We start from the raw sequence: 14,021 nt of genomic DNA, 5'->3' as shown, positions 1-14,021 counted from the left end.
AAATGGATATTTAAATTTTGTTAGTATCGTACATCATAAATATAATCAACTATTTCTCATATGGCTGGTAGATGATGGATTGCATAGATTAAAATTTTCATTTGTAATATATATGCTAGTTGGTGCAATGATAAACAAAATATTAGTATATAACAAAAAAGTAAATAACTACATAAATTATATTTATTGAGGAACAATAACTAAATTCATTGTATATCTAAACTACATGTTTTATCTATAATATACTGTATGAGTTTATAACTCTTACTAGCATATTGTCAAAAAAGAAAATAATTAATTAATAAAATTTTACACAACGTAATGAGCTTAAACAACTCATATGATCGTATAAGAGTCCACGTAAATTAGAAATAACGCTCGGAGATGTATGAGGACGGATAGAGGTTATATAATTAATACCCTCAAAATATTGTTTACTAAAGTACAAGTATGTTTTGTCAAAATTTCATTCATGCAACCACAACTCATCCTCGTACAAATCTGATCGTTCGTTATCATCAATATATTCACTCTTATATAATTAAATGACTTGTTTAAACTTTCTTAATTGTATAATTTTTAATAATCTATTTTTTATGTATTAATTATTCTCTTTTCAAAATTCTACTAGTTATAGTCTATACATATGTATCCTAACCTAGTAAGTTTATTATGGATGAAGGTCTTAGGATAAGTTAGACTATAAGAAGTCGATGATTAAACTATAGCCCATAATAAGACATTCATTCTTAATAAACTTACTAAATAATGATACACATGTATATACTTTAACTAGTAAAATTTTAAAAAGAGAATAGTTAACTAATAAAAAAAATAATATTATTGAAATTTTTCCAATTAAATAAATTTAAATAAGTCATATGATCATATAAGTGTCCGCGTAAATTGGGTATAATAATAAGAGATGTATGAGAATGAACTGTGATTGAACAAATAAATCCTTACAACATACTTGTGTTTGGTCAACATTACTCTAAAAAATTGATTGCAAAATCACTACTCATTCTCACACATCTTGATCAAATTACCATCCCCAATGTATGTGAACTCTTATAGCATCTTATGACTTTTTAAAAACTCATTAAATAGTGTACATTTCAATAACTTATGTTTTAATTAATTATTTTTAATAACAATAAAGTTGCAGCTAAGCATAGACCTCGTAGACTGTTTAATTTGTTTATTTAAATTGATCTAATCGAATAGAAATTGCAACACATTATGTAGTAAGTAGGAAATAAATCAAATAGACAGTATGTACAATATATATTTGTTTTAGCCTATTAATTATAGAAAGTGATTAAAGAAGACAAAATTAACACGCTACTTATTATATCAAAACTGTTGAGTCTTAAATTACATACATCACCTTGAACAACAAAAATAAAGTGGAACAACTCTATTCTAAATTTATGGCTGTTACATGTGGTTCTTTTGTGTACTGATCAATTAAACACTAAATACTTATTCTTCTTTTTAGCTTTGTAAGTCTCGCCAACATCCTTAACATGTTTTCTTTCTTTATTCCAAGCTTGGTATCGACAAGGATGAAAGAATACATGTGGCACACACTATCCGAACTCTACAAGTATACCATTAATTGATTTTGAGTACGCAAGAATATAGACGTTGACTTTATGCATAGGTGAATAGTACTCATAGATGCTTAAACTATAATGAAATTCTTTGATTTTTTTAGTGTTTAATCTCTTGCCGTTTGGATACAGACTTCACATAATGTGACATAATTACTTTGATTGAGATTTCCTTATGGATGTGCGCAACATGTTCGACGCTGCAAGTGTGATAGTCAACATATTTATAGGTGAAAAATTTGATCGAGCATTCATACTTCTTTGCACGCAGTATCAAGGTACGATCAAGGGGTATACATTTCCCTTTGAACCATTTACTACAATTCTTCAAAGTAGTATAATGAAAAGAATTTCTCATGGTACAATCAAGGGGTATACATTTCCCTTTGAACCATTTACTACAATTCTTCAAAGTAGTATAGTGAAATGAATTTCTCATCAACACTTGGTCTAATAACATTTTCAACTGATTCTTTCTGCTAAATATATATTTAATTTAAAAGTTTCACTGGAAAAACTGTAGTTGAGTTATATCCTGACCCACATTTTCGTTATTTTTTAAACTATTCGGAATCTTTCGATTCTATTGGGATGACAATGCATATCAACATTATCACCCAAAATTTTATCTTCAATCGAGTCACCACTATCAATTGTAGGATGTCGTGAGAGGGGTACCAAAGACCTCACAACAATATTTTTTTCTATATTGGTCTCAAGCCATCGATAGAGCATCTAGGTGTGTGCATTCGTATTTTCAGTTTGATTTTATATTATTTGATTTGGATTTTTCAATTTTTTATTTGAAAAAGTGTAATTAAATCTAAACCAAAATAAATTTGATTTTTCTTTTTTGATTTGAGTTTTTTCGATTCAGGTAATCGGTTATATCAATAATTAGAAATATAAATAAAATTATATTTGCAATATATATATATATATATATATATATATATATATATATATATATATATATATATATATATATATATTGTTGACCCAGATTAGGTTTAGGTTTAGATTCTGTTTACTGGGCTTCAGCCCACTATAATTATATAACAATATATATCTCGTTGTGCTAATGGAAAAGCAAGTCGTTGTATTTATCTCCCATATACAATTCTACATGGTATCAGAGCCTCGACCGGGAATCAAATCCTAGCCGAGATTCGACCACTGCCGCTGCCAACATACGATCTCCCGATCGTCGTTGCAATCTCGCACAATAAACCACAGCCCCTACGAGAAATCATGACCGTCGAATCCACCAAACCCAGCACCATTTCCGCAACGATTGCTGCGAAGATTCTGATCCATGATCCGAGCTCCGTCTACTATTTACACCCGTCAGAAGGACCAAGCAATTCTCTAACCAAATACCTACTGAAGGGAGATAATTTTGACTTTTGGGAGCAAGCTATTTGTAATGTACTCGAAGGCAAAAGCAAGATTGGTTTTTTATATGAAAAGGGTTTTCGAAAACCCACGAACGAGTTGGAACTTGATGCCTTGAAAGCGAACAACTCAATCATATGTTCGTGGATTTTTAACAGTGCTGACGAGACAATCCAGCCAAGTATCGTCGCTCACCAAATTGCCCACGAATTATGGACTGATATAACGGCAAGGTACAAAAGCACGAATGCTCCAAGATCGTGGCAGTTGAAGTCCGATCTACAAATGTTGAGACAAAAAGGTCAATCTGTAGTCTCGTTCTACAATCAGTTTATAAATATTTGGAACCAATTGTATGGTTCGATTGATCCAAACTGCGGGTGTATATGTCCTGTAGGTGCAAAAATGCTTCTTCGATTTGAGGAGGAGAAGACACATGCGTTTCTTCTCGGACTCGATGATGCACAGTTCGGAGCCACTCGCTCCGAGATCTTCGGCACCCATCCACTTTTTGTTCTCAATGAAGCCTACTATCTTGTCTCTCAAGAGGAGAGACACAAGTCGATTGTGTGTAACCGCGATGACCACACCGATGGACTAGCATTCGCGGTTGAAACTCAACCCACACCACCTCTGAAATACAAATGCACCCATTGCGGGAAAAATGGTCATTCTGCAGAACGGTGCTTTATTTTGATTGGCTTTCCCAGCGGAGGAAGAAGGGGTCGTGAGGGAGGACGCGGGGGTCGAAGAGGTCAAGGTCCACCATCTGGCCGTGAACAATCTGCAGGCCGCGGTGGTGGCATGGCTGCACACACAGACAGTCCAACTTCACCAGCAGTGACGATCGGCAACAGCCAAGGCGGGAACTTTCCAAGGCTGTCGGCTGAGCAGATGACTCGATTATTAAATATGCTCGACACTCCTACACAATCAAGAAATAACACGGGTACGGTTCATGCTTTGTCACCCGATTGGTTAATTGATAGTGGTGCTTCACATCACATGACGGGTAATTTTTCATCACTTTATGATATTATGTCTGTCCCTGAGTGTTCTATTGGTCTCCCGGATGGCACTCGTGTTGTGGCAAATTATTGTGGTAGTGTACAAATTTCTGCCAATTTAATATTGAAAAATGTGTTGTTCGTCCCTAATCTGAAATGCCACTTGATTTCTGTTGGATGCCTGATTAAGTTCAACAATTGTCGTGTGATTTTTGATGATTGTTGTTGTGTGTTATTGGTTTGTGTTTCGACAACGGAGATTGGTCGGGGTACAGCTCGTAACGGGGTATACGTGTTCCAGTCTCAAGCTTTCGTTTCCGCTTCTAGAGTCGACCAGGTCGAGTTGTTGCACAAGCGACTGGGTCATCCATCTCCTACAATTTTATGTTCCCCTTCTTTTAATAAAACCCCCTCAGATATCAAACGATTAGAGTAGTGTGAGATCTGTTTTTATTCCAAGCAAACTCGCTCAAGTTTTCCTTCCAGTTCTAATAAAGCTGTTTCCGTTTTTGATTTAATTCATTGTGATTTATGGGGTCCTTACTCTACCTTTCTATCTTCTGGGTCACATTATTTTTTGAGTATTGTAGATGATTACTCTCGAGCTATATGGGTGTACCTCATAGTGATAAAAGTGAAGTCACAACTTGCTTAAAATAATTCTTTACCTTGATCCAAACTCAGTACCATAAAACTATAAAAATTATCCGATCTGACAATGGTACCAAAATTCTTCATAACCCTCTTCGTCAGTTTTACCACGACATGGGCGTCTTTGTCCAAACATCATGCGTCGGAACCCCCCAACAAAATAGGAGGGTCGAGCGCAAACACCGTCACATATTAAACGTAGCACGCTCCTTAATGTTCCAGGCGTCCCTACAAGTCAAATTTTGGGGGGAGTGTGTACGTACTGCAGTTTATCTCATCAATCGCACCCCTAGCCGTGTCCTCGGTGGCAAGTCTCCATTCAAAATGCTAAATAAAACCCCACCAGATATTTTCCAGTTACGTGTTTTCGGGTGCCTGTGTTTTGTCCGAAATATCCAGCGTCCACCAAACAAAATTCGCACCCCGCAGTCTCCAATGTATGTTCCTCGGTTATCCATCCGGAACGAAAGGTTGGCGAGTATACGATTTGGAAACTCATCGTTTCTTTCATATGCGTGACATCGCGTTTAATGAGACGATTTTTCCTTTCGCACCTACGCCTACCAACCCACAGCCCACGAAATACACACTGACAGTCCACACACCGACAGTCCAACAAGCAGCAGACTTTCCCGTCGCTGTCTCCACCATGTCACCCAACCCAAACTTTCTCGTCGTTGTCTCTACCATGTCACCTAACCCAAATGTTGTTTCCATTACTCAGCAGACCAACATTGCGCCACATCAGCCCGAATCCACTACCTCCACAGAGCCTACAACCACCGTACCTCCCGTCGACCTAGGCGTGGTTCCACCACCTGCCCGGACTTCAAGTCGCGTTCTTCATCCACCTGGCTACCTTTCTGAATATGTGTGCCAATATGCTACTCATGTACCTCCCGTTACTCGTTCTTTCGACCACTCCTCGTTCAGGTACACGATTTCCTATCACTAACTACATTCGTTATGAAAAATTGCATGACAGGTATCGTGGTTTCTTGGCTGCCATCTCTGCTACAGACGTCGCCTGATCCTTTCGGGATGCTGTTAAATTTGCAAATTGGAGGGAGGCTATGCATAAAAAAATTCGAGCCTTGCAAAACAATCAGACTTGGGTGTTGACTAACCTTCCAGCCGGTAGACGCGCTCTGGGGTGTCAATGGGTGTACAAGACAAAATTCCATGCTGATGGATCTAAAGAACGGGACAAGGCACGACTATTTGTTCTGGGAAATCATCAGGAATTAGGAACAGATTACACGGATACATTTGCTCCAGTTGCCCGAATGGGAACTGTACGAATTTTATTGTCCGTTGCCGTTGCCAAGAATTGGGAGATTCACCAACTTGATGTAAATAACACCTTTCTACATGGGGATATTACTGAAGAGGTCCACATGCGACTTTCACCCGGTTATTCTAATGCACACCCAGGCAAAGTATGTCGACTGAAAAAATCTCTCTATGGTCTCTGACAATCACCCAGAAATTGGTTTGAAAAACTGACAATCACATTGAGGCGTCATGGTTTCAACCAAGCTCATAAGGATCATACGCTCTTCATTTTTCAACGCGGTGCCGACTTTCTGGCCATCTTAATTTACGTCGACGACATTTTAGTCATAGGTAACAACCTCAATCTATGCGCTTCATTCAAAAAATATTTGCACAACTATTTTTAGCTAAAGGATTTGGGGCCTTTAAAATACTTTCTGGGAATCGAATGTGCCCGTTCGTCGACTGGTTTAGTGTTGTGCCAACGCAAATATGCACTGGAAATTCTGTAGGAGGCCGAACTCACCGACTGCAAACCGCCCTCGACTCTTTTGCCCCCTGGTCACGGCTTGGCCACTTCGACCAGCGCAACGATTTGCGATCCCAGCAAATAACGTCGATTGGTTGGTCGTCTCATCTATCTGACGATTACGCCCCCGGACTTGGGTTATTCAGTTCATATCCTGTCCCAGTTTATGCACGAGCCCAGAGTTGACCATCTCAATGCTACTATGCACGTGCTGCGTTACCTCAAGGGTCATCCGGGTCAGGGCATTCTTCTCAGAGCTGACAGTAACTTACAGATTATGGCTTATTGTGATTCTGATTGCGCTACATGTCCTCTCTCCAGAAAGTCTGTCAGCGGCTATTTTGTTATGTTGGGGCGATCTCCCATCTCTTGGAAGACCAAGAAACAGACTACCGTCTCTCGTTCTTCCGCCGAAACTGAGTATCGGGCCATGGCTGATACTTGCTACGAAATTTGGTGGATTCAGCATATCCTCGGATGTCTTGGAGTCGCGATTACCTCAGTTCCGAGGTTATATTATGATAACCAATCTGCCCTATATATCGCAGCTAATCCAGTATTTCATGAGCGGATGAAACATGTCAACATTGATTGCCATATCGTACGTGAATGCGTACGACGTCACGAGCTCTCGACCCTCTACGTTCTCACGAAACTCCAGCGAGCTGATTTGTTTACTAAACCTTTATCTCATCCTAATTTTTCATTTCTTTTATCCAAGATGGGCATTCACGATGTTCATGCTCCAACTTGAGGAGGAGTGTTGACCCAGATTAGGTTTAGGTTTAGATTCTGTTTACTGGGCTTCAGCCCACTGTAATTATGTAACAATATATATCTCGTTGTTCTAATGGAAAAGCAAGCCGTTATATTTATCTCCCATATACAATTCTACACACACACACACACACACACACACACACATATATATATATATATATATGAAATTTCTTAAATATAATTTTAATATAAATCACAAGTAAAACATAAAATAGAATAATTAAAAGTATATCAATTACAAATGTCCAAATATAAAAAAAGAACTAAAGATGAACAAATATGACTAACTCCAACTTAATTCTAAACACACACTTGTTTAGCCCAAGAGGATGGAGTTGGTGGAAACCAAAAGGGCGCAAGCGAGAGCATACTTGTTGAGAGGAGGCTTCTTAGATTCCATTTTATTATCTTCATCCATTCTGATTTAATTTAGATCTATCTGTCTTAAATAAAAATATATCATATACTGTCCGTTTTCTTTACTACTCTCTTGATTTATAAGAGTGAAAATTGTTGAATTAATTATATGCAATCTGATTTGCGGTAGGATGCATTGACATGTTTCTCCTCTATGTTCAAATACTACTTCAAACAAGCGCAACCTACGTTTTCCGCTTGTAAACACGGAGTACTCCATGTCTCTTTTGCTTTCAATATTTGCACCATTACCATGATATATTCTACTTTTACTTTGTATTTTTTGTGAACCGATATAATCCTTATTTGCTCTTTTAACTAATAATTTTTTTTACTAATGATTATAAATTTCATTTTGTACTAAGGCGCATATTTCAATTAGAAATAAGTTCATGGCATGATACATGAGATTAATTGGCACGTGAGACACTCCCAAAACTTTATTTGAATAATAGCCTCTAAATTTCTTTTTGATTTATATTTTAGGGTCAGCTTATTAAAAAAGTGAAAGGCGAAAAAAGTGGGATATGGTTGCGGGGTCATGAACCATTTTAATACTTTTAGAAACTTAGGTGTAAAATAGATGTTTATCATAATACAACCAAGCCCCCTTTATATTTAATATAAATGTTCTATTTTTTATAAATTCATTTAATTATTCAATAACTATCCTCTCTCTTCTAAACCTCTCTTCTTCCCCAAGCGAATTATCCATCCTCTTGTGCTCAGGTAAGTTTATTTTTCTTGCCTGTACAGTCTTTGCTCCATTTTACTATTTTCGTTGCAATTTTGTTTAATGGATTATGTTTTTTTAAACAAAAATTCAACTGTTCTTGATTAAATTTGATATGTTTTGAGTTTATGTTCTTCATTCCATATTTTTAATTGTGTTTTGCTTTGAATAATGATTAGAATTCTTTTGAATTTATGTTTATATTATATGTAGACTTTTTCTGTGTTTTAGTACACATTAATGATGTTCTGGTTGTTGCCATTTGCATTCTTCCTTTCTAGAATATTGCTTCTCATTTTGCAAGTTTGATAGAGTAATTTTTTGTTTTAGTTAATAGACTAGTGGTCAATAGATTGATCACTACAAATTTGTTTGCTTTAGAGTGTAAAATATGGCTAAAGATAGAAAATTACTAAAGAATTTGCTTCTACTTCTTGCAGCAGTAAGAAACGTAAAACTAAAGGTATTGATCACTATTATAAAATTTTAAATACCTTTAAGGGTAAGGATGACAATTTTATTTTGATCACTTTAGAAAAATTCTAATGGATCAAAAGTTCTATGTTGATTCCAAGTGAATCTATTTTTAACTCTTGAAATATTTGTTGAAGCATTTTAGAAACAATAAATAAATGATTTGTTATGTGTTGTTGCGATGTGCGAAGAGTAAAAATAAGTTGCATGACATCTAGTTCTAGTGAATGATAAATCAACTTGTTTCAGCTTAAAGAAATTTACTTTGATTATGGGATTGAATTGTTAAAAATACAACGTGAATAGAAAAGGAGCAAAATACTTCAATATTGTGAGATATTTTCTTTAAAGGTTACCAAGAACAACAATATCACTATTGAAAGGCTGGTAAACTTAATTAAATCAAGTCAATTGAGAAACAATCAAAATTTGAAGTGTATTTTAGATTGGTTTGTGCACTCGGTGCTCTTGACAAGGAATTCGACAGATAAAAAGAATTTAAACCAAATCAAAATAGTGGTTGATTAAAATTTCGTTGATATTTATCCATTAAAAAAAAGACCATTGGACTAGTATACAGTTGTTTAAAGAAGAAGATTGATTTGAACTAATAGAAAAAAACTTTTAATAAGAAGAACAATTCATTGTATGCTTTATACAATTTTTGTAGGCATTTTTGGTACTTATTATCGATAATCTTATTGATTTACTATAAAATCTTATATGTTAATACATTAATACGTAGACTCTATAAATTTATTTATTCTTCCATTGATTACATGATTATATATATGAGATTTTTTCTCATCTTGAAGAATATACAAAAAGTCTTTAGATTCTGTTTTGTGCTTTCCTCATTTACTTAGACGGAGTGATAGCATCATGGAAAATATTACATTCCTCGTTTACTTAGATGGAACAATTATTTTTTTCATAGAATGTTTTAAATAAGACATTGTAGTTATTTTAAATTGAACAAAACACGAAGTCGATAAATTGAAAAAGTTAAAATAAATATTTCCTTCGTTTTTATATAATAAAAAAAGAATGCTGGAAAGTTTTTAAATTCTTCTCAGCACATTCTACATTTATTTAGATGGAACAACAATATAACAAAAGGAAATATATTCTTCGTTTACTTAGATGAAATAATAATTATTTTGTGTTGGATATTTGAGACATCATTTTTATTTAAAATTGAATAAAAATGAAGTCAATAAAATGATGGAATTAAAACGAAGGTTGTCTTTTTATATATAAAAAAATTCAGATATTACGATTGAGTGTAATTTGAGTTGTACTTTACTACCGTTGTAAAAGTGGATACTTAAATTTTGTTAGTATCATACATCATAAATTTAATCAATTAGTGCTCTTAAGACTGGAAGATCATGCATGGATTATATAGATTGACACTCTATCATTTGTAAGATATATGTTGGTTGGTTCAATCATAGGCAAAATATTAGTATATAACAAAAAAGTAAATAACTACATAAATTATATTATATTGAGGACCAACAACTAAATTCATTGTATACCTTAACTATATATTTTATCAATAATTTATTGAATGATTTTATAACTCTTACTAGCATATTGTCAAAAAAGAAAATAATTAATTGATAAAAAATAAATTAATAAAATTTACTCAGCTTAATGACCTTAAACAAATTCTATGATCATATAAGAGTCCACGTAAATTGGTAATGACGATGAGAGAAGTATAAGGATGGATAGTGGTTATACAATTAGCATCCTCGGAATAATGTTTACTAAAATACAAGTATGTTTTGTCAAGATTTCTTTCGTTCATTCAAATTTTATCCTCATACATATTTGATGTTCGTTATCTTCAATATGTACACTCTCTTATGATTTATGACTTGTTTAAACTTATTTAATTGTATAAATTTAATAGCCTATTTTTTATGAATTAATTATTTTCTTTTTAAAATTTTAGTAGCAATGGTCTATAAATATGTATCTTTACCTAGTACGTTTATTATGGATAAAGGTCATAAAATAGGTTAGACTATAAGAAGTTGATGACTAAACTATATCCTATACTAAGACATTCAACCATAATAAACTTACTAGATTATAATACACGTATGTAGACTTTAACTTGTAAAATTTTAAAAAGAGAAAAGTTAACTAATAAAAAAAATAAGTTATTGAAATTTACCAAATTAAATGAGTTTAGACAAGTCATATGATCATATAAGAGTCTACATAAATTGAATATAATAATAACACATGTATGAGAATGAATTATGATTGCACAAATAAAATCCTTAGAACATATTTGTGTTTGGTCAACATTATTGTGAGGATGCTGATTGTATAATCATTACTCATTCTCACACATCTTTATCTAATTATCATCCCCATTGTATATGAATGTAACAATCGGGTTCCATCGTTATAGAAAAGCCAACTATAAAAAGAATTTGGGCCAGAAAACATTTGGTAGGAACTCGAAATTCCTAACCTAGTCCAGATTTGGACGAGATATGATTCAGTGAGCTATAGTGAAACATAGTAAGGAATGAGAGATATAATTATTAATTTGATTACGTGAATGTATAGCTAAGACAATAAGAAACCTGTACGACTTTATGAAATTGATTCGAGCTAGTAGAACTCCCAAAAATTTTCTTAGTCTGAATGGTAACATTTTGTCTTCATGTAAGCTGGTAGAGCGGGATTAGAGCCGACAGAGCAGGATAGGATCCGCTGTAGCGGGATCGACGCAACTTAAAGTCGTAAATAAACCTACAGAACAATATTTTTCTGCATTTTTTGACTTTGAGAGCTAAAGAATGAACCTAGGGATTTTCTTGACGATTTTCCACTATTCTTGAGGATCAAAGTAAGATTTTAACTCTCCGAATCCATTTTTTGATCCGTAGAACCTATTTCTTGAGTTATTATTGATACAAATGAGTTTTGATCTGAGATTTATGGTGAAAAATCCTTAATTTGGGTATGAGAGATCAAGGGTTTGCTCTAATGTTATTTAGTTTGTTATAATATCGACAATTATACCTTTGATTTTTATGGTTGTGTATATTAATTGTTTGTAAACCTAGAAAAATTGTAAAAAATCAGGAAAGGGAAGATTCAAGTGACTTAGGGGATTCAACCTTAGATTCGAGTTACGTGATGGTTCTGATTTCATATGTGTGATATATGTTTTTTTTGCTTCATTATGATGCATGTATGTATGTGAATCTTACATTATCGATCACACTAATTGTAAATGAGTATGAACGAATAACTATATTCCATGAATCTCGTCATGTTGTATGATGGTGAAATATACAATATGATTGTAATTTTTGTGTGTTGAATGAATCAGACTGTCATGTTCCGACATAACAAACTACGATTGAATTGCCACATTCCAGCATAAACATGGAATTGAGTACCACGTTCCAGTGCACTAATAAATTGGGTATGGATTCTATGAGTGAGTCATTGAATTGATTTCCATGAGAGGACTATTGACTTGTTATATATTGTCTTATTTTTATGAACATGAACGTGGACTATGACTTATGAAATCTCAAACAGATGTACTTAGTGCGAGTGGGGGTATGAGACTTTATTCATGCATTGAACAATTGAACTTTAAAAGTGGTTATGGTTTTGTTATGATATATATATGTTCGGTGTTTGCATGCTTATAATGTTGCTTTGACTTATATATGTTGATTTTATTTTTGTTGAGTACATGGCATCTTCCGGCGGCTATTGATGGACCTCAGTTTTGTGATTATTGAGCGTGACCAGATTCAATGGTGAACCAGTTCTTCCAGGCTGCCATGGATCTCTCTTGTTTAAGTACACTCTCTTCATACCAAGACTATTTGTTTAAGGTGGTTGTTTGGTTTCAGGGTTGTACCCATTGTTCTTAGACTTGCCATTAGTAGAGTTTCAGTACATTGACTTTCAGGTTCTATTAGGTTCTAGGGGTACTTAAGCATTTGTTATTAGATGTTTGTTAAGCCTTTGAAATTTATGGGGACTCTGTATTTATTATATTGTCATTTAAACCTGCTTCTGCATTTTTATTATTAATCCCTACTTTTTGGTTAAATTTCTTAGTTGGGCTGTAGTACTGGTTCTCGCAGCGAAGGATTAGTGTGGTGCCAATCTTGATGGTCTGGTCATGAAAAAGTTGGTATCAGAGCCCTAGGTTCATTGATCTCATTCTACAAAAAAATTCTAGTAGATTCTTGCAGAACAGTACAATGACGTCCATACTTTTCTTCGAGAGGCTAATAGACTTTAGGAAAAACTCACTTGTTTCTACTAACTTTTGCTATGACTTAAATAAAATTGATACCTGGGTGATACACATTGATATCTTTCCTCTTTCACTCTGTTGTTTGATCTAGAGCAACATAAGTGGTAACACCATCACTAGCAAGAGAAAATGTGTGTAGATTACCAACAGTTTAATAGGGTTACCATCCGGAACAAGTAACCATTTTGACCAATTTCAAGGGGAATCAATTTTATCTACGATTGATTTAAGGTCTGGTTACAATCAGTGAAATATTAAAGTGGTTAAGAGTTTGGCTCGACCAACTTTTGTGATTGAAATTAGCAGTTTTGTGGGGGCTCGCTAGCTGTTATTGTCACTTGTGGTATGATTTGAGTCTAATTGGTATCTCCAGATTCTAATTGATATCTCAATAAAGTGAATTATACGTATAATCTCGGCTGGACGGACACAGGCAAGTTAATTGGAAATGAGAAGGTTCCATTTGGTATCTAGTCTTAGGGGTCGTATAAGGCATAATGAGCAGTAATAGTCATCTATGGAGCGAATTAATTAAATAAGTTGGACTGGTCTGTGAGTTGTAACTTAGAAAGGTGAATGTGAAGGATGTATTTCTTGAATGTTTTGATATGATTATTTGCGCAGTATTGCTTGTCTGAATGCTGATATGTGCAATGTGTTGGCTGGCCTAAATGTTGAATTTTTCAACTTGTAACCGTTTGAGTGTCATATAACTTATTATGAAAAATAAAGTAATCACTATATTAGGTGTAAGGGTCTAGATAAATTATGATATGGTTCGGAAACAAGAAATGTGGATATGTGTTACGACAAACTGATCACTGTGTGA

General features: G+C 34.3%; 1 protein-coding gene across 1 annotated transcript; it reads left to right on the top strand.

Moving 5' to 3' along the window:
- Positions 1 to 2,867: 2,867 nt before the first annotated feature.
- LOC101247933 (uncharacterized) lies at positions 2,868 to 4,454 on the top strand. The gene has a single exon (XM_004243071.1). It carries the CDS (start codon positions 2,868 to 2,870, stop codon positions 4,452 to 4,454), a length of 1,587 nt encoding a protein of 528 aa, XP_004243119.1.
- Positions 4,455 to 14,021: the final 9,567 nt, after the last annotated feature.

Source organism: Solanum lycopersicum, chromosome 7, assembly GCF_036512215.1.
Source record: "Solanum lycopersicum chromosome 7, SLM_r2.1".
In the NCBI taxonomy this organism is placed as follows: Eukaryota; Viridiplantae; Streptophyta; class Magnoliopsida; order Solanales; family Solanaceae; genus Solanum; species Solanum lycopersicum.
Note: the sequence above shows the minus strand (reverse complement) of the source record. Positions and strands in the feature narration are given on the sequence as shown.